We start from the raw sequence: 22,066 nt of genomic DNA on the forward strand, positions 1-22,066 counted from the left end.
AATCGTGCTAGTGTTTAGCACTTGTTTAGCTTATGTTTTCTTCATTTTCTACACGGGAAAGAAAAAAACGTGGTTGAATGATGAGTGACTGGCAGAACTGCTAATGGAATTTAGGTCTCCAGATTGTCTTTGTACTCTTGTATCCATTGGACTTCTCTCCTTTATCTGCACAATTAATTTTGTTTGAGATGAATACAAATTTGAAATGTATGTGACAGGCCGTGTTAACTAGTCTGTAATTCTCATTTTGGAGTGCTACAGAAATACTGAAGTGAGAGGGGTTAGATTTCTTCTACTGCAAGGGTTGAGATAGGCCAAACGTACTTTTACATTTGAAAGAATTTGTTGAACTTTTTCATATAGAATTCCACTAAAGGGGACAACATCCCTGTGCATATGTTTTCATGTATGTAAGTGATCTGGTACTCTCACCATTTATCTTAATACCAAACGTAAGTTGGCTTTACCCAAATAATGTCCCTCTCCACAGCACATGTGAAAAAAATTACACTGGAGTGTTGCCATTTTGCATGCTGAAAGGAAGCAGCTATATATCCCGTTGCTTCGCCTTTCCAGACTAAACACATGTCATTCCTTCAGTCTTTTCTTTGCAAAGAAACCTTGACTGTTTGATATCTGTAATGCTAAGTGCTCTCCTATTTGTCTCTGGCTTTCATAGTGTCATATCAAAATTGTCCATGGCTGAACCACTGACTGGAGCAGAGAAAAACTAGGGGAGTGCAGGATGGGTGACAGGAGTACTGCTTAAGCAGCTGGAGGCCGAGTTGTGTTTCCCTACAGAAGTCTGTGTTTATGTTAGCAGCAAACACATTTGCTATGCAAAATGACCTTGAGTTGTTCTTGGCACAGCTGATACAGCTTGCCTGCCGACTTAGGTGAATTCTCTGTCTCCTATGTATGGATTGCTGACTCTGTTTCACAATTAACTCTCAGTTCCTTATTGATATTCTTTGCAATCAGCTTGGCATTTTTCCTCTCCTCCTTATGTATTGTATTTGCTTTTGTTCTTTAAATACCCTCTTCTTTTCTGAACTAAATTTGGTTTTGTTTGCAGTTGTTTGTTTTTAGCCAGAGGAACTTCTTTGCTTCTTAATGGCAGGTAGGCACCTAGACAATGTTTTCAAACATCTTCCAATTATTGTTCATGTTTTTCTGCTTCAGATCTTTCTCCTTACTGATTAGGGTTTGTAATGTGAAATTGGCTCCTTTTAAAAGATGTATAGAAATGGACATACATATTTTACCAGCACCTGTGTGCACGTGGTCCCTCAGTAACATTCATCCCTGCAAGTGTGCGCACAAAATTGGTTAGTATTTCACTATTTACATGCAATGTAAGTAAGAAAGTTATTTGTATTTAAGCAACCACTGCTTGTGGAGTCAGGGATCAGTTCCACTGTAGATACTGGTGCTGAATGCAGACTTCCCTTGCAGGAGTTGCAACAGCTTTCAGGATTGGGTACATTTTACCTGAATTTTGGAGCACCTCTGCAAACATAACTCTATGGAAATTTTTCTGCCAAGATATGGGCCCAAGTGTGACATGCTGTCTCACTTCTGGTCCCTGTGCCCAGATTTTCTTCTTGGGTTTTGAGAAGATGGAGAGAAGAGGGTTAGTCTTACCTTGGTTTCTCATGTTTGGAAGACACAACCATGGGTGGGTCAACAGAAGAGAAAGCTGAGAGCCAGGCCCTCTCCCCCAGAGGGCAGTTTGGGGCAGGAGTCTATTTTAGATATCCAGGCAATCTCTGGAGGATCCTCTCTGTAGATTATGTGGGATGCTTACAGTGGTTGAACTGAGTTACATGCCTAACAAACCTAGAGAAAGGGATATTTGTTAATAAGATGTTCTCCCTTCTGGTCATTTGAGCCTCTCTGGAGGATGAAGAACAGATATGTTGTAGGTATAACTGAGTAATTTTAATTCTTCTTCATTACTTCGACTCCTACCATGTATATATCAGTAATTAAAATCTCCTTCTTCTCTTCTTTATACTCTTAATATTAGTTTGTTGTTGTTGTTGTTTTAAATTTGCTATCTTTTCTTATGGTTTCCTTTTGATGATTCAGTGCATCTCCTGAGCACTCTGGTCCAAGAGGCTCCTGTTTAGATTGATTTCACTTCTGCTGCAGTGAAAGTTTCTGAAAGTTGGATGATTGACAGGATTTGAGAATGAAGATCTACACAACACAAGCTGTTATGCATATAGGAAATGGAGGCAGCAAATCCTGCCCTGCTAAATCTGCTTGGGACCCTACCCCAAAGAGAGTTTCCATAAAAACAGACCACCACCAACAACAACAAAACAATGCTGCTTCATCTTTAGTTGAAGCTTTCCAAAACAGGTAGTGATTATTGCTGTTTTTCTGGATGTTACTTTTGTTAAACTAGTAAGAAGTGTTTCCAGCTAGATGGTCTCCAAAAAGAGGATGACCCTATTCCAAATCAGCTACAGCATGAAGGAGATAGATTGCTTGGGGAGAGCATAAAAACTGTTACGAAATAATATGCTGGTCCATACGTTACAGAGTGGTTTCAAACAGAAGTATTTCATGATATAGAAATGTGTTGAGTGGAAACTGGATGATTTATGACAGCCACTTGCTCGTGAAAAGTCTTTGCCTTTTATTGCATCATATTGACTGCTAATTTTCAGGCTATAAAGTGGTTAATATCTGCTACACTGGAAGACAAAACTTACTGCTTCCTTTAGAATTAAAAACAAGTGGTTTTTTGTATATTTGTTTGTTTTTGCCTTTCTCTTTCTGGTCTGCAGATCAAATAAACATATGGAGGAAAAAGAAGAAAAAATCCTTGCAACTTGTACTAATAATTTCTACATTTTGAAGTAAAAATAGGATGAAAAATGAAAGTAAGAATTCTGCTTCAGTTACTCACGTTGGAAAGACTCTTTTTCTTTTTTTCTTGCTGATTTCACAAGAAAATCAGAAGCTTTGTGTTTACTTCTGTTGTGATAAAGCTGTTGATTTTTTTCCCCTCTGTTGCTGACATGCAAGTGATTTTTTTCATTACAGGAAGTGAATAATAAAAAGACTCAGAGCCAATATACCACCAGATCAAAACCACATGCTGTGCATTAGTGCTTAAAAGATTCCCATCCCACTTTTCTCTTCACATCAGTCCCAGTCCCTACAGCTAAGCACTTCTTCCCACACAGATAGATGTGATAGATTTGCAAATACTGGAAAGAGCACAGAGAGATCATGTTATGAGCCTAATGGTTGAACTGAGTGACAGACTTGGATTGTTTTATTTTTATTATTTTTTTTTTTTAGGTTAGATTTGGCACAAAGTTAAAAACAGGGTGGAATAAAGGTTGAAATGTTTTCTGAAATTATAATCAAAATATTATGTCTTGGGTTTATGCTCTAAGCACTCTGCCTGATGTTGAGTTGGCAAACAACATTTGCCATTGGGATGTTTGAGAAGTCATAAGAGGTTTGTAAATCAGTTTCACACGGCATGTTACCTATTTGTTATTTTCTCGTTTTATCTGTTAACAAGAAAAGAGATGCTGTTAGATGGTATAAATGGCAATATGGTGTGCTTTTTTATTTATTTGTATCATACCAAATTACAGTGAGATGGAAGATTAGTTACTCTGTGGAGGTTGTTAACATGAAGTTCTCATTTGATTTATTTATGTCTAATTGGGGACCTGTCCTCCCATATAAACTATTCTGGCTACTGTCATATTTCTCAAGTCAAGACCATAATTTTCCATTCGTGTCTTTTATTTTTCTTGACAGTCTTGAGTTTCAATGTAGCCCTTTAATATGTTCTAGGGGAAGGGGACAACCTGAGAATGGGATTCACATGCCCGGTCTGAGGTTTAACCCTTATCTTCAAGTCCTAATCTCTCTTTGGTTTATCCTGCTGAGACAGTAAACTTGGCCGCCAGACTTGAATGTTCAAATCCACTTCTTTTCTAGGGTCACGCTGACGTATACTGAATCAGATCTAAATGGTCCCTGGACAGACAGTTTATTGTTGGGCCTTGTTTTCAAATTGTTACTGGGTTCTTCTGAATTGTCTCCAGTTTTGCATTACTGTCATGCTCTTATCATTAGAAAAGAGATATTTTCAACTTTATCAGCACTTTGGTTTTGAAAGGACTTCTCAAGCAGCAAAATAAACAGCCTCTGTATGAAGTGTTTGTTAATGGATAGCTGAAAGTCACCCTAGCCATTTTACCAAAACAGACGATTTTCTTTCATTTAACCCATTACTGTTTGTGAAAGAGGAAGGCAACAGTAAACTAGAGTTGCAACTATCATTTGAAAACAAAACAAAACATCTTTTATTGTTCTAAATTTCCAAGATTGCCCACCATCCCTGTGACTGAGGCTTGCTCCTCTCCCCTCTTGTAGCAGGGGCCTTGCAATCTCTGAGCACTCAGCAGAGGTGCTGTCAGCTAGAGCCTGCTCCTTACAGCATCTAGAGGGAATGGTGAGATGGGCAGCCTCCAGGGAGGCTGCCAGCATTGGTTGGGTACCCAGAAATTACCTGACACAGATATACAGCAAGGCTATGGCTTGCTTTCTGTTTTTGAAGAGATCCAGAATTTTTAATGCTGTTTCAGACAAACAAACAAACAAACAACAACAACAACAACAAAAAACAACAAAACACTATAAACAAGCAAGGTTGGTGTGTCAAAATCATAAATTCAGTTCCACGTTATAGATGGAATATAAATATACACCATGCTGGCCAGTGGGCACAGACAGAAGATGCATAAAACTTCTCAGTAGAGTTGAAGTTTCTGTGTATAAACCAATGCTGAAAGTAGACTTTAATTTTTAAAAGCTTCTCAATTTTCTTTACCCCCTCAAAAAAACAATCAAACAAACAAACAAACAAAAAAAAACTACACAAAACCACAATTAAAAAAAAAAAAAAAAAAAAAAACAAACAGCAGGTTTGACCTCTGACTTTAGTTATTTCTCTCTACGGTGCAATGAACCTTGACTCTTTTCCCATTGAGTGACAGAGCTTCAGTATCAGGAAGGGAAAACCTTTCTGGGATGAATGTTTCGCACCCCTGTGCAGGCCCTGCAGCTCTGAATGCCCCCAGCAAGAAGAGGAGAAGAAACCTGGATTTCCTGCATGTGGGGGATCATTTAGTTTGTAAGTCATTCTGAATATTACCACCAACCACTTCTTTGAGCCGTGTTTTAGGAGAAAGTATCAAGTAGCTCTGCATTTCTTGCAGAGCCAGATCAGGGTCTTCTCTGGTGGTCTCAACTGCGTTACCAGAGAAGATGACTGTTCCACATCAATTCTGTGGGCTACGGCTGAAGTTAGGTGTAAGACAGACTGCAGAGAGAGCTCTGTCAAGCCTAAGACCCTCAAGGGTCATACTCAGAAACAGACATTTAGGCACCTGAATATTTTCTATTCAAAATTTTGAAGAGGAAGTTTGTCACCTTAAAAGATTGAAATGAATAGAAGTCAGGAGGGTCACAGTTCCAGCAGTAGGGACCTATCTTCAGGATGGCTTTTCCTCTTGGTCCTTACATACATTGCTGGGCCTCAGTTATTAGCAGTATGAGTTATCGAAGGTGACCATAAACATTTTAAAAGAACTTTTGCACAATAAGCAGTTCCTCTCCCGAGTTTCTTTGGTTTTCTTCTCCCTCAAATAATCAAAATGCTGCTGCTGTCACAGAGTGCTCTGCTCTGCTACAGATTATTTTCTACATCAGTTCATGACTTGCAGTTCCTGTGGACTGCAAATTAATCCGTAGGAGTCTGTTGGCATGTACTGTACCACCAGGTTCTCCAGGGTATTAATTTGACTATTGATGTAGAAAATGCCAGTGGCTGTAAAGGTATATTACGCACTTTATTTTTGTGTTTATTTTTCTGTAAAATCCATGAATTTACTTACAAACGTGTAATCACCGTGACTGGATGCTTAGCCTTTAAAGTAGAATAACATATTTTTTCAATTTTTGGGGGGATAGATTTAAAAAAAAATAATAATGAAGAAAGTAAGCGCATTATTTTAAATTACTTTTCAAATGAAACCTTGAATTAATAACATGATTCTTTGTGACCTATCTCTACAGGCCATATGTACTGTACAAAATATATACTCTAGAAAGTAGCCGTATAAAAGTCTGGATTTGTGTGGAGGAGCCACAGTCCTGTTCCAAAGCATTATGTGGATGCCTGTTTTTAATTTCTCATAGAAACTATGGGTCCGGGACCACGAGAAACCAGAGGCTTGGGACTGATGCAGGGGAGGGGGGTGAGCCCAGGTTCCACCTGTTTAAGACACAGAGGTTTTGGGAATTGGGAGTTAAGGAATGTTCCTGTGCTTGCGTGCACTGTGTTTTCTGCAGCTTGTTCCTGAGCTGTGCCTAGCTGCAGTACTTGCGTGGTTTAGTTGGGAGTGGAAAGGTGGAAAGGTCACATATAAGTCATTGGTTTGTTTTGGTTTGTTTTTTTCTGTAAGTAGGTACTGACTTACCACAACCTGTGTTTGTATTTACAGTTAGTTTGGAAAGAACATTTTTTTTTCCTCCTGACTGGGAGAGTAATTGCAATCCCAAAAGGATAGAGCTGCCGCCCCTCTCCTAAATAGGGAGGCTTCTGTCTGGGGATGGGCTAAGGGTCATTTGCTGGGGAGGGGGAAATCTGGCCCATAGGAGGCTCCGGGCAGCTGGGCAAAGGGGTCAGGAAATGTCATCGCCCCACTCCGCCGTGTTAAATGCTCACTGGAAAGCCCTAACACATCATTTAAATCCCTTACACATGCCACCCTGGAAGCAGAGCCTTATATGTAGAGTGCATGGGCTGTCCTATTATGGGAAATCAACTTTGTTTTGAGGGAAGCGCGGAGTGCTGCTTCTGCGCAGGTCCTGGAATTTGAAACATGTAGGGGCCTCCAAAGAGCAGGGCATGAGTTACGGTGCCGGCCGGGTGGCAGCGAGGATCTCCAGCTTGCTGTGCCCGGCACGGACCCTGCTGGCTGCCAGCTGCATCCCGCCGGGGCTCTTGCTGCGTGCTCCCCCGCAAACTTGCCAGGGCTTATGCAGGGACGCGTGTGTCATTCTGCAGGGACAAGCCTAATTCAGCGACTGGAGGGGCAAAGTGGGAATATACTTTGCCAAGAAACACTTTGCTGTTGTTTTCTTTTTCCTCTGTTTTGTGGAGAGATTCATGTCTGCTCACGTGCTTTGGTATGAGGAAGTGGAAGATGATTGTAAGTACGAACAGACTGACATGATCTATCCCAATATTCATCCTGACAGAGCAGCAGAGTGCTACGCAGCCCACTAACAGCATGCATTTTTAAATGTTTGCTTTCAGAGTCTTCTAAAGAAGGAGAGCACCGGGGGGGGGGGGGGGGGGGAGGGGGTGGAAATAAAGAGAATTTCGTGGTCTCTGTTAGGGGGTAAAGTCCAGCACGTTATATATAAAAGCAGTGTTCCAGAAGCAGTACCCAGCTCTCCTTTGAATAAAAATAATGCATTTCTTCCTGAGGTTGACCACTTATTAAAGTGTGGGGTTAAAAAATAAATATTGAGAAGACAGACCAATATAGCTGGAAAAAAGAAGTGTCATTGTTATAATAATTTGGCAACACATCAAAGGCTTAATCAGTTACTTTGAACTTTAATGGCATATGCAGTTTCAGTGCCTCATATTAGCTTAGGCAGTAAGGGATCTCTTCTCTCATCACTGAGCTGTCTGGTAGCAATGGAGAGAGGGGGCGGCAGCTCTGCTCCAAGCGAGCAGCAGCTGATCTCTCCCATGCGCTTCCCAGAAAAGAGCAGGCATGTTTTCCAGACTCGCGCTTGTTTGTTAGTTTAAAGCTATCCTTTATGTGCTGCAAGGGAAAAAAAAAAAAAAAAAAAAAAAAAGATGATGCCAGGAGTAAGAGAATGAAGAGAGCCAAGAATAAAAAAATGAGAGAGGGTTTTAAAATCCATCTCCCACACTCCCAGACAATCTTTCTTCTTCCTTTCCCACCCAGGCTCCCAAAACAGATTGTTCTGAAAAAAATCCAAACTGTCAGTATTGTCCAGACTTAATCTGTGGTCCCCACCCCCTGCTTTATAATCTATTTTTGCTCTTCCACTTTCAGCTTAGTCCTCTGCCTGTATAGTAATAGCATTCCTGCTTTTCTGTTATTTTTCTGAAGCCATACACACTGTCATTTTCCCCAATAACATATGATGGGCTGTGTGGTCACTCACTTCTGATGAAACTTCCTGAAAATAATGTTAAATTTTGTTGTGTTTGACAAGAAAGAAGCTTAAAACAGAAAATGCCAGCATGCAGGCATGGTTTTATACTATAGTTTACTTTAGATTTTTTCAAAATGAAATCGAATTGCATTTTCTTGGGCAGCAAGTAAGACTTAAATCAGCTTTGTGCTGCTAGGAGAGACTCTGCAGTGGACCCTTTACTTGTTGGACATAGTCTGACAGTTCAAGAAGGGATAGAATTATGAGTTCAGCATCATCACGTATTAAATAATTAGGAGGCAGATCACTTCTGAAAATACTGGGGGTGGGCTTGGGAAGAAGCACGGTCATAGGATTTTCTTACGGAGTTTTCCTCCTGGTGGGCAAGAGATCCCATTCTAGCACCAGTGACATAGTGCCCAGCCTTTTCTGCCAGTCCTCTTTTGAGAGGAATAAGGAGGATTTGTTATCTTCCTTTTTCCATCTACTCCCTCACCATGAAGGCAGTCACAACATCAGCCCAGCTGCTTGTCCCTAGCCTTGAGGAGGAGCGGGAGCTGCGAGGGAAGTTGGGTGGGTGCTTGCTAAGTAAGGGTGAAAGATCTTTGCTGCTTAGCACAGAAGTTATAATTGCACTCTGAGAAACGTAGTAGGTGAAAGAAAGAAAAAAATAGCTGTGTTAGAGCTTTTGAAAAATATGAATAGCAAACCAGAGTTGCATCTAGCAGCTGAATAGCATTCATGACAAGAGCCATTAAATCACTTGCTAAATTATGTCTAGATATGAGTCTAACTGCGTTCATATCTAGACTGAAAGGGAGCTGTCCTAGCAGTTCTTGGGAATTATTTAGCTGAATTGATTTCCTCACCTGTATCCTGACTCTTCTAAAGGACAAGGCATTCTTTTCAATGTATTTTGATATCATGTTGTGAAGGTTTTTTATACTCGCATTTCATTAAAAAAGGAAAGCCCATGTCCGCGCTGTTTTACAAATGTATCCAAAATAATCCTCTCAAATTTATCCTCAGCCTTCACTTCAGACGTGTCACTTCTCCCACTTTTTTCCTGCACTTGATTTGCTTCTTTCTCTGTATCGGACAAAAACTGCTTGCTCTTAGAGCTGAGAGCAGTCGTTTACACCTCTGATTTTCTTTTTTAAATCCGTCCTCTCTCTTTTCTTAATGTCCCCTCTCAAGCCCTACACCCATCTCTGCCCTTTTCTTTTCTTCTCTCTCCCCATGCCCATGCCACAGCAGTAAAGGCAGGTTCTCATTTTCCTGCTTTCTCTCACTTCCGTTGAGGATGACCTTTCACAAAGGTATTTATTCCCTACCTTGAGCTTTATTTTTCTTTCTTGAGTCGTTCAGTGTTTACTGAGTAGTTCAGCCTGAGTTATACTGGAAACTCCTTGGGGCAGGGACCATCTTTTCCTAGATTTCTACAGGTTCATTGACAGTGACCCCCAAATAATAAAGTGGCAGGGAAATGAGATACTGTAAATTTCATTTGGTTTTAATTAAGATGAGATTACTGTAAACTTTATCTCAAAAGCCACCCTCCCTAGGGTATTCAGTATCATATGCTGTATTTCTTCTTCTGGCAGATATAATCCTCTTTCTGTGTCCTTGGTCTCAAATGGAACCAAATTCTGCTCTCAGTTGCACACAGGCATCCTTTTTCTGCTTGGATTTGCACAAAGTGGTGACTAAAAATAGAATTAATCATCAAAGCAGGGGCAGTGCAGAAAAGAAGCTAATCCTGCCTGAAATGTAGTGGCCACAAGGACTGTCTTACCAGTGTTACCGTAGCAGGGGTCCATCTAGATTCAGGTTTTCGCTCAGGTCAGGAGTTCATTCAGGTCAGGAGTTCATTCCTGAAGAGAATTCCCTGATGCTCCTGCTTATTGCTGTGTGTTGGTTGCCGTCACAGAGTGCACATGCTGCATCCCTTTGGGAGGAGGCCAAACTGAGGGATGCTCTCTGAGAGCTCGTCTGATGTGCACTAACACAGCTGCTCCAGAATGATCCTGGCGAGGCACACACACATCAGGTTCTTCACCTTGCCTAACTCTTCCTGCTGGGCCATGTGACATGCCATGGCCCAAGACAACTCAGTGAGGTGGGAAGAGGACAAAAGCAAATGTCCTTAGGTCGTGGATGTGAGGAAAGAACTGATGGTGAAGCCTGTCCCCCTACTCTCCTGTTGGCTCCAGTCCAGAGTCTGCCCCTCACCCCTGGTCCTCAGTCTGCCCTAGGGCATCGCAGCCAGACCCCGCATGCTCCAGGGCCACTCTCTGGCAGGGAATTGCAGCCAGGGAGCAGGAGTCCAGCAGCACGGTGCACGTGAAACTTTGGATATTGTGAAAATGCCTCCCCTTGTTATTTTTGATATTTTTTTTTTTAAGGAAAAAAGATTTGTTTAAGTTACTAGTAGAATATAGTTTACTGTATAGTTATTGACCAGATAGAGTTATTTATAAGTGAAAAGGTAAAATATTGAGGGAGGGGGAGAGGAGAAAGATTAACCCTTAACTAATAGTGTGAAATTATTTTAACCTCAGATTTACCGAAGAGGGTAAGCATTTTTACATGATCACCAGAGGCAATAGGATTAAGCTTATATATATTTGTCATGGATTACTGATAGACAAAATCACATTCAACTGGATTGTGAACCAAGCAGCCTTGATTTGAAAAGGCTGACTTGTTGATTTTCACAGTACATTTTCAATTAAATGTTACCCCAAAGCTTAATCATCATTTAGCAGGATAACCATTGTACTGTTATAGCTAACCACTGAAAAGGCCTCTGATAAATTTAGAGCTTTATAGCATTACAGTGCTGTCGAGGAGAGTGCACTTGCAATAATACCGTATCACTGTTAGGGGAGGCAGAACAGCACCGGGAATTTTAAATAACTGTGCCTTATCAAAGACTGAGCTTTATGGACAGCAGAAATAATGGTTAGCAGACTGTGGCTTTGCAGAGAGGCTTGCCAGCTGGGCTGTGCCGGAGAACACACTCGTTCATCTTCCTAGGAAAAGATGTGGAGCAGAGATGTTTGTTTTGGTTCATGGTACTCACTGCAGGTACCACAAAACCTTGCACTCTGGGTTACTTGCATGTGCAACAAATTGGAAAAAAAAAATGATGATGTGTTTTGAAGGACAGATAGGCTGAGTTTTAAGAGTCATAGTCTTCCTTGGTTCTGATTGCAAGTCCTATTTCAATCTATGTTTGTTATTTAGAGCATGAGGCTGATAATTTCTGGGAGGTTTTTGTTCCTTTCTCTCTCTGTGTTTTGTAAATAGTCTATATTTATAAGATTATTTTTTATCATTTGCAGTCTTTTATTCCTAAAGGCAAAATATTGTTTGTAAATAGTGCAAGCATGTGTAGAAGAAATACTCTTGTTCAAGCAAAAGGGTATGTTCTTGTAATTTTGATTAAGTACTTACAAGACAATGATTAAGATAGCACATTTCTTAGAAGTATTTTTAAAGGATCGTCATCTACAACTGATAAATTCGCATGATACAAGTCAAAAAATGATAGTTATAAAAGCTTCCTCATAGAAGACATTGCAAAAGTATGTAAGTCTTAAAGGTGGTTCGTTTTCTGCAGTATTTTGCTATGTTTTATGCTTGGGAATTCCTTTTTAAAGAAAAAAAAAAAAGGAGAAAGAATAACATCTGCTGTTTGTAGCCTGAAACTCTATGATGCATGCAGATATGATCTAAATGGGGACGCAAACCAAACCATTTTGCTTACCCTGCCTTTGCTAAAAGATCCAAGGAGATCCCCGGGGACCTGGTGGGATCATGAATGCCATGGAACAAGAACGCGCCGTCTAGGTCAGTTTCAGTCAGGCTCATCAAACCCTCTGTGCCTGCTTCTTTCGACCACTTTATTTCTCTGGCTGTCAGTAAGGTCTGAGAAAGCTGTGGGTCTCTCGCCCTCCAAAAGCATCCCTATAAAAATAGAAAACCCAGTATCTGATATGCTTAATATAAATTTAAAAAGAAGGTAGGCTGGCATTTCCTTGCAGTGTGCACTGGGCTAGCTTTGCGGTGTTGTTCCGCAGGAAGACAGCTAGCACGTATGTCTTGCAAAGCGTGGAGGTTGCCATCACGAGGGGACTGGGACTGGGTTTCTGCTGACCTTGGGCTTTCGATGCCCGTCTGGGAGCCTGCCCACTTGCCACCCCCATGGGGGTTTGCCACCTTCCAAAATGTCTGCCCGCCGCCTCTGTCTGAGCGTCTGCGCACACGCATGCTTCTCTGTGAGGCAGATTGTCCAGGCGTGTGGCTTTGAGTTTTGTGTAGCGCAGGGGATTGGAGGAATTTAAAGGGTGATTGGAATTTGACATTTCTGCCTCTTTATTCTGAAAAATACTTTGATTAAAGTGCTGGAAGGCTCGGCTAATGGAGGCGTTGCTGCTATTTCAGATATACCGGGTATGTGATTTGAAGGCGAGCCAAATCACAATGAGACGGAATAATGATGTCCTTGGTTTATTTTTTACTTGGCACATTCGGGTTTTGATTGGATTCGGAGCAAGGCAACAGTTTTCTCTCCCAGAAAGCCGTGCCGGTCCTTGGGGGCTTGCAGCCTGCTGTCAGAGCATAGGTGTCTTGTGAAGGTCATGGACTGCAGACGCAGGAGAGGAAGAGAAACACCAAACGGGTGGGGGAACAGTGAGAGGAAAGAAAGGAAGATTTCCTTATTGGACCTAACCATGTACAAGCTTCTCATAAGAGACATTTCTGTAGCAAGACCTATTACTGCTTTGACCCAGCTAGCACCCTGCTGATGGTGTACATATCAGAAGGCTTGTGGAGAACTCCGGCTTTTCTGCCCATCTGTCCTGCCTCCAAGCCTCTTTCTGCTCATCACATACAAATATTTCAGTAGTTCACTTCACCTTGTTCTCTCATTCTCTTCATTCTCTCTCTCTCTTTTTTTATTCTACATTTCTCTTTGGAAAAGACTATTCATGAATTATTTTCTCTCTGAACAAAGTTCAGAGCTTCCCAGCTGTTGCTAAGGTGGTAGAAAATTAATGCAGGCACTATATCTTCTAAAAGGTTGGTAACATTATATAGTTAGCATTTTTAGAGGTCTTAAGGAGCATCTTGTGGAGTGTCTGGATGATGGACACTGAAAATAAGCTGATGGGAACCTAGGAGGCATTCTGATATAAATGGGTGATGCTGAAGATGTGAGAAAATTTGTGCCCATTTCCTTGATACAGAGAAAATACTGTTAGACATACAGTTACCCTGCATCATTCCTGGGCTTACAAAGCCTCAGCCAGCTCCCCAGCCCTTCCTGGCTGTCTAACCTATCCCAAAGTTGATCAACTTGTAAGGAAAACATGAGGATGTCTGTTGAGGACAAGGAGTGAGAGGGAAGGCCGCACTCCTTGCTACAGAGACCGAGATGGGATGACCTCCGGGGCAGTGATCCTGCCCAGCTTAAAAGGAGATCTGTAAACAGCCCATTGAAAAGAAGGGGAAGAAACTCAGAAGGTGCTAACCTGTGATGAACTGATTGTGAATTTGCAGGTAGCTATACTTATTCAGATGAACTCAGTTTATACTTTTTTGTGTTGTGAAGAATGTTAGCAGCCCCAAAAGAATTAGTATTTTGCACTGGACTTCAGGAAGACAACTGTATATACATATATATATATATATATATTCATTTGACGTGATTTGCAGTCAACCTTCTTACCATATGATTTAGTACATATTTAATGCTTATTCCCTGCCCCACCCTTTTTACACCACAATTTTACACCACATTCTAAGGCCACATTTATAAATGCTTGGTAGACTGATGGTTACTCACTCTCCAAAAATGTAGAAGATCCAGATTAAAGTGTTTGCTCTGCTTATACTCTGTTTACAGAGGAGAAAAGCTTCAGTTGCATTGGATGTCAAATGGAAACCAAAGGTGAAGCCAAGTAACTTTTCACAAAAAGGAATTCTTGTTTTCTCGCCAACATGAGAACAATTCCTTTTATAGTAATCTGTAAAGGACAAGTGCATTATAGAGTTGATTCTGTCCCTTCTGTTCTTCCTAATAATTAAAAAAAAAAAAAAAAAAAGATCTGGAAGCTCTAACAGAGCAAGGAGAGAAACATAATACTATGAAATAAATGGTGAACTTAAGGAGCAGATATCTCACAGTAGAATGTCAAACACTTGATGGGAAAAGAAGCTTTGTAAGCATAAGAAATCATCACAAATCTGAATTTTAAATATTTTTCTTTAATTGTTTAAGATTCTGTGATATTGACATCCTTGTAACTGAATGATACAGGATGGCTCTGTGATACTGATTTAAATTTAAAAGGTGTTGCTTTAATCAGTCCCTTCATATTTATATAGAGCCTATAAGTTGAATTTGTACCTATTTACACCTTCTTAGTCTATTTGGAGTAAAAGATATCCCCAGTGAAGTGGTATTTCCCACCTGAATGATGAAAGCTTGAGAGACTGTAAATTGGGGCAGCATTCTGCCGAGAGAAAAGAAATCTATTAGATTATGTAGTCTATCTCTACTTCCTGTCCAAAGGAAGGCAAGTCTATTCAGAATCAATCCTCAAATCCTTCTATTTTTAGCACAGTGACTAGCTTAATGCTGTTATTCAACTGTTAGAGCGAAAAGCTGTAACTGGAAACATGTTAAGTTCTGAAACAAACTAAATGATTCTAGATGTTCACCATTCTGTCCTGTAACGACAAACCTAGTCTTCTTGGGGAAGAGCTGCTGAATTGTGAAGCACAAACTCTTCTTACTGATGCTGCTGTCAGCTCTCTTTATTTCTTCTTTAGTCCTTTTACCGCTTTCCCCTTTCTCTGAGTCATGCACATCCACTGCTTTACTGCTTTAGCTGCTTTAAATAAGCTCTTTCCTCCTCCAAGAAGGCTTGCTAATTTTTGCATATTATCTTAAGCTGACTTAACAGTCATTTTGCCAAGTCTTCCCAGCTGTTGCTACTGCTGAATTGATTAATTTTTTCTCGTGATGTGTTGTAGGGAAATGTGAAGCAAGTTTACTTGACCTGTAATCCTCCCCGTAACGGAGGGAAGGATGCGGTTTGAACAAGGACTTGTTCCAAATGTGGCCAGAGTTTTTTTTCCCTAAATCTGCCTGTTGTAGGCACAGAGGTTTTTTTTGCCTCTTACATGGGAAATTCTTATCTAGAAAGTGAAAAGCATCTTGGCCCTAAAGAGTAGCCAGGGAATTCGGTTTCTCCTTGTGCCATAAGTCAGTCTGTGGAGCTTTGTGACCAATGAGAAGCTCCTAAGAGGTGTGGTGGCTGTCTTGGAATGCTTCCAGAAGCTGTTGCTCAGCCTATAAACTGATGAAACTTCACAGAGTCACAGCCCAGCTGAGTCTGGAAGGCACTGCTGGAGATCATCTAGTCCAAATTCCCTGCTCCGAGCAGGGTCAGTGAGGACAGTTTGCTGAGGGCCTTGTTGACTCAGGTTTCAGATTGGAGACTCCACAGTCTCTCTGCACAGCCTGTTCCAGGGTGTGGCCACCCTCACAGTAATTTTTTTTCCTTACTATTTTTATGTGAAATGTCCTGTATTTCCATGTATGCCCATTGTTTCTCGCCTGTCAGTGGGCCCCAAGGAGAAGAGTGTGGGTCTGTCTTCTCTAGTCCTACCAATTAAGTATTTATATACATTGATAAGATCCCACTGAACTTTTTCATCTGAACAGTCCCAGGTTTCTCAACCTCTCTTCAAAGCAGAGATGTTCTAGTCCATTAATCATCTCCATGGTCCTTCACTGGACTCTGTCCCATAAGGTCACGTCTCTCCTGCACTGGGAAGCCCAGCCCCAGACTCAGCACTGGATGTGTCTGACCAGGGCTGACCAGAAGGGAAGGATCCACCCTCCACCCTCCACCTGCTGGTGATGCACCTAAATTATAAACTGTATTTTTAACTGGAATTCGTTAAAGTGCAGGGGAAAAAAAAAGAAAAAAAAAAAAAAGAAAGAAAAAAAAAGAGAGATTTAGCTGCTGCTTAAACTATTAAATAGCATGCCCTGCAATTATGTGAATTTGTAGCACACTAAATGCTGTCTGTGTGGTAACATGATCTTCCCAAAAATGGTCAGTATTTTACTTGGAACTTTTTGGAATTTAACATAAAATACCTGAAGTGAGGTTTTCCTTACCTGCAGGATCTGAAATGTGGATTTAGAATCAGAAATCAATCAGAAGTCTTCTAGTGGGAAGGGCTCCCATCTGGGAACCTAAGAAACCTGAGCACTCTTGATTTGGAAGATGGACTTCTATACAGCGGCTTTTAATTCAGGGAGAGGGTATTTTTAAGCCAAAAAGAAAATATACTGTATGTCACAGCTTCCAGGATTCCTTAAGTTGATCCTACTTCTTTCAAAGTTATATTCTGTTTCAGTTTTACAGCCTGTGAATTTGCATCCTCTCTTTGATCTATTTTATTTTATTATAACCCTTTGTATTCTAACTTGCAAACTCTGGAGGCTATTTCTTGGTCTACAGCTATATCCACAGCTGCACCCATTCATGAGAAGTTGCTTTTAGAAATCCTGTATTTCTTTCTCATGCAGAAACAGCACAACACTGGAATAATTGCCTGAGGCCTTCTCCTAATAAACACCGGAGATTACTGTTTGTTTTCTACACCGAAAAAATCCCTGGATTTTTTTCATTGTCAGTTTCTTTTGGTGAGAATGCAGTCTTGGGAAGTTGTACCTGACTTCAGAATATGCTGAGAGGTTTCAATGTACTCCATATTTTATACTGTCTGGAGCATACAGTTTGAAATAAAAATGAATGTGTCAACTGTTTGCTTTGTAGATACGTACCACAGTTAATGAGTCTACAAATGTTAATTGGCTATTAATTGCCAATATACTGTGCAAAATCCTGAGGCCAGAAAGTGATTCTGAATTTGTAATCATCGTAAGAAAAAAAAAAGTTTGTTTTGTTTGTTTGTTTATGTAGATGAACTTGAATAGTGAAATTAGGTTGGAGAAGACAGTAAGAATATTTTTTCTGTATGAAAGAGAAGTTGTCATTACTGTGGCCAGGGCTCCTGGCTGGGAACAATCAATGATGTTGCAGGAAAGAGGAGAGACCCAGGGATGAGTCTGTGAAGCATCAAGCACACTGCATGATGGTGGTCACAGTTATTAGCTATTATGACAATTGTGAAAAGATCTAGTTATTTTGAAGGGTATCACAGGGTACATGGTAACATGATAAGGAAGAGAATGAAAAGAAGATATTTTAATGATTATAACAACAACTCAGTAACAAGATGCATATATTGGAGAAAGTTTTTCAAAATGGATGTTTATGAGGAAAAAAAGGGAAAATGACATCACTTTGGTTTATGTCAGTATATAGTTTGCTCCACTATAATTCATTATATTAATAATCTAACACTATCATAATCTATGTGAAATGAATGTACAAATCATTATAATTAATATTGATATAACAATTGAAAGTACTATTTGTAGGAAATCATATGCACACTTCAATTAAGCTGTAATATAAATGCAATTTAAAATATAACTGCAGATTAAGTGTAACGCTCAAGCCTGACTTCATGCAGAGAAACCTTTTCATAGGGCCCTAACTATTAACAATATCATTATCATTTTTAATAGACAAAAATGTCAGTGCTGTTAGACAATCAGAAATGCACCAGAAAATCAGCAAATCCCTTGTTTCTGGTGCTAACACAGCTAGCATCCTAGATTTACAAAAACAATTACAAGAACTTGTTTTGATGATGCAAATCATAGAATCATAGAATGGTTTGGGTTGGAAAGGGCCTTAAAGACCATCTAATTCCACCCCCGCTGCTATGGGCATGGACACATCCTACTAGACCAGGTTGCTCCAAGCCCCATCCAACCTGGCCTTGAACACCTCCAGGGATGGGACATCAACGGCTTCTCTGGGCAACCTGTTCCACTGCCTCACTACCCTTACAGTGAAGAATTTCTTTGCAATGCCTAATCTAAATCTACCCTCTTTTAGTTTAAAACCATTACTCCTTGTCCTATCCCTACACACCCTGACAAAGAGTCCCTCCCCAGCTTTCCTGTGGGCCCCCTTTAAATACTGAAAGGCCGCTATAAGGTCTGCCTTGAGCCTTCTCTTCTCTAGGCTGAACAACTCCAACTCCCTCAGCCTGTCTTCATAGGAGAGGTGCTCCAGCCATTTGATCATCTTTGTGGCCCTCCTCTGGACTCGTTCTAATAGGGCAATAGGTCCATGTCCTTCTTGTGCTGGGGGCCCCAGAGCTGGACACAGTGCTCCAGGTGTGGTATCATAAGATACCAGAGTAGAGGGAGAGAATCACCTGCTGGCCATGCTTCTTTTGATGCGGCCCAGGAGATGTATTTCTTGGCTGCAAGCACACATTGCCAGCTCAAGTCGAGCTTCTCATCAACCAGCACCCACAGGTCCTTCTTCTCAGGGCTGCTCGCAATCCATTCTCCACCCAGCCTGTATTTGTGCTTGGAATTGTCCCTGTCCAGATGCAGGACCTTGCACTTGGAAATAAATGTTATGGTAAATGGTGGATGCCCTTCAAAGAGTAGGGTGTTTTGGAGACAGTAGAAACTGATGGAAAAACAGAAACAGGGAGGCTGTATGAAGCCATGTGGGAATGTGTGGGTTAGAGGGAGGAAAGCAGGTGGACAGAATGCAGCCAGAGAGGCTTGAGGAAGGAGTAGAGATGTGAGCAGGAAGTGGCAACCATGGAGCTATAGCAACATAATGCACATTTGCAAGGAGCTTGCATGAGAGTGTAAGGTGCAGAAGACTGTAAAGAAATACAAGTAGGAATAGTAAATATGGGGGGATATTTTAGCTGTCTTTCTCACCTACATGTTTGTCACTGTCTTTTCACACTGGTTAGCAGGTAGGTTTGCAAGACCTTGCTGCTGGAGTTACAGCTTTCACAAAGTGAGTGTGATAATCAGCATGAGAAAACCCAGGTTTCTAGCTCAGGGCCAGTTCTTCCCAGTTCTCCCAGTTCTTCCCAGTTCTTCCCTTCGCAGCATGACAGGTCTGTTGTATGTTGCTTCAGGAGGTCTATGTGTAGTCTTAGTCATCTTAGTCTAAGTCTGTCTAGAGTAAACCATATGATCAGTTGATGCAGCATGACATAAATTACAGATTGCGCATAAATTGTAATGGATCTAACTCATCACAGCCTAAGTTAATTTAGAAATTGCTTGCAAAACAAAAGTTTCAGTTTAGTTTTCATAGCTAGCTGGGACATCTGTATTATACATCTTCAACTCTCACCTGTTTTGTGGATAGGCAGGACTTGGTATAAGCTTGCTTTTTCTCATTCAAGTTCAGAGGAGAAGCCTCTATAGACACCAGTACTCAGGAGGAGCCTTTAGGTGGCTGTGGTGCTTTTCCAGACATGTCATTGCTGCACTGCCTTCAGGTCTCTGTGCCTGCTGCATCCACCTGGGTTGGGACACATCCACCTTCTCCACCAGAGACTGCGAGCTGTGGAGGGAGTGCTGCCACTGGGATTTGGGATAAAGCCACAGCCTAGCAGACCCACGCACTCTTGAAACACAGATACATTCATTGGAGACTTGACCGAGGGAAGAAAGGAATGCTGCAGTTTCACGGGGGCCCCATCCGCGGCAGTCATCCTGGTGCTGGCCCTATTATTCATTGTTCAGATAGCAGTGCCCTTGCCAAACCACCCTGCCAACTATGTGGCTCTGGGTCTCTCATGCTAATGTATTGTCACGGTTCTCCCTGTGCCCCTTTCCTCCCACATCCCCAGAAATCTGGAGTCTGTTTTTACATAGTTTGTATAAAAGAAGTTTTGGGGCCTTTTACTACTTAGCACGAAAATCTGGGAAAGTTGAAAGGAGATTGATTGCCTTTCTCAGCAGGTAAGGGGACCACTGGCACATGTCCTGCTCAGTCTCTTTGTTCACTCTCTTTATCGTCAGTAACTTGAAGTTTTTGAAGTAGTAATACGAATTGCTGTGGCCACTGATATTGAATCCTTCTTTTCCTTTTTTCAGAGAGCTTCCTCATTACTGCTAAGAACCATCCCAGCAGTTACACTGCCAGGCTTGACCCCAAATCATTGGCAAGATACACTAATCCCTTCTCACTGTCTGAAAGGATCTTACTCCCTTGCTGCTTTAGAAAGCTAACACGAGAACAAAACAAAACAAAAGACTATCCTCTCTGGAGCCGTAATCATCAAGCAACAAGCAGGAGTTACCATGGATTTTATTTCCATGGTATAGATAATATTGCCTCTTGATCTGTGAAAATGACTGTTCTCACCTATAGTACTTTGCTGTTTATCTCCAAAGAACACAAGTCTCTCACTCTATGGTGAGGCTCCTCTGAGCCAAGAAAAATAAGCTAAGTACTCCCCATAACATGTTGGGAAAGTCCAACTGTTCCTCATCTTCTTCCTCAAAATCGGATTTGGAGACATTCCAGTGTCTTCAGCTGTGAGGCAATTTTGTTTTCTAGTAAATCTCTACTTCCCAAATCATTCTCTCTGACTGACCATATATTTTCAATTCCTCCTTGATCCCTGTAAACTCCTGTCTCTTTTCTGTAGGGATTCTCAATTTCTCTTGCTGCGTTCCTAGTCCTTCTTATTGCTAGCTACTTGGATACTGAGGAAGCAAGCAGGTGATAGAGAAAAATGTGGTTTTCTCCTGAGAACCCAATTCATATCCCCAGCTGGGATAAAAAATGTGTTTCAATCTTATCAGAAAACACAATCCTTGCATTTTCCTGTATAGTGAAAACATCTTGTAGTGTGTTTTCCTAGAGAAAGTTGGAAAATTAGTACTATTTTCATATTTAATATATACTGCATTTAGTGTTACAATACTATGAAATATTAATACACTTACAAATCCTTTCCCCTGGCCATTTCCCACGAAACTTGACTGACTGCTGCTTCTCTGATTTACTAATTCATATGCCTAAGTCTAGTGCAACAATGCCATGTTCAAAGATTTCTTTTGATAACAACTTTGAATTGAGTCATACTGTGAAGAATGTCTGTGATGATTTTCTCTCCTTCTTGTCTTGTGCTTGCAGAGAGGGTGACCTCATTGCCTGTTCAAAATTACTGTTATTTGTCTCCAATTAGGTTCTTGCAACTCTGTGCTGCAGTTCCTTTAAACTCTTGAGAACCTGCAAGCCTGCTGTGGACAAGATGTGGGAATTTCCCGGTTCACCCTTGGATAATAGTTTTGCTATTCAAAGATCACTGTGCTTGGTATACATGCATAAGAATAAGTTTCTCCACAATGGCAATTAGTTGCAATGAGGAAAACAAACAAACTAACAAACAAGCAAAAACTGAAACATCACCCAGTAAGGATCTTTCTTGGCTATTTCAACATCTTGGCTAGACAGTGAGGCTCACTGGCCTTGCCAGCACACTTCAGGGCTTTACTGCCTTGAAGAATTGGCTTCTGGGAGGCAGGCAACCAGTCTCTACTGGAAGCCAACAAAGAAATTATTTCTTTTTACGTGTTCCTTGTTCTGTGTGATTTGGCCATAAGGTATCACTAGATTATCATTCCCTTTGTCTTTTTTTTTTTTTATTCCCACTAATTCATGTATGTTTCTGTCACATACATTGGTAACAGAGTGTTCTGGTTCTAAAATAGAAGCACTTTCTCCTTCTTTGTAACTACCCTACGAATGACTCAAAAAAACCTTTCACAAATAATAATTTCCATGATTTAGAATACTGAACTTAAGGAAAAATTGCACAG

General features: G+C 40.9%; 1 protein-coding gene across 14 annotated transcripts in view; it reads left to right on the forward strand.

Annotated features, from left to right (window-relative positions):
- DMD (dystrophin) overlaps positions 1–22,066 on the forward strand; it is a 1,239,454-nt gene that overhangs the window by 165,364 nt on the left and 1,052,024 nt on the right. The window contains exon 1 of one of the 14 annotated variants that reach the window (XM_066990429.1): positions 6,675–7,256. The exons of the other annotated variants lie outside the window; for them this stretch is intronic. Coding sequence (XP_066846530.1) covers positions 7,214–7,256 — 43 coding nt within the window. The 5' untranslated portion in view covers positions 6,675–7,213. Of the gene's footprint in view, positions 1–6,674; positions 7,257–22,066 lie in introns of those variants that run through there. 14 annotated transcript variants of the gene reach the window in all.

Source organism: Anser cygnoides, chromosome 1 (assembly GCF_040182565.1).
Source record: "Anser cygnoides isolate HZ-2024a breed goose chromosome 1, Taihu_goose_T2T_genome, whole genome shotgun sequence".
Taxonomy (NCBI): Eukaryota; Metazoa; Chordata; class Aves; order Anseriformes; family Anatidae; genus Anser; species Anser cygnoides.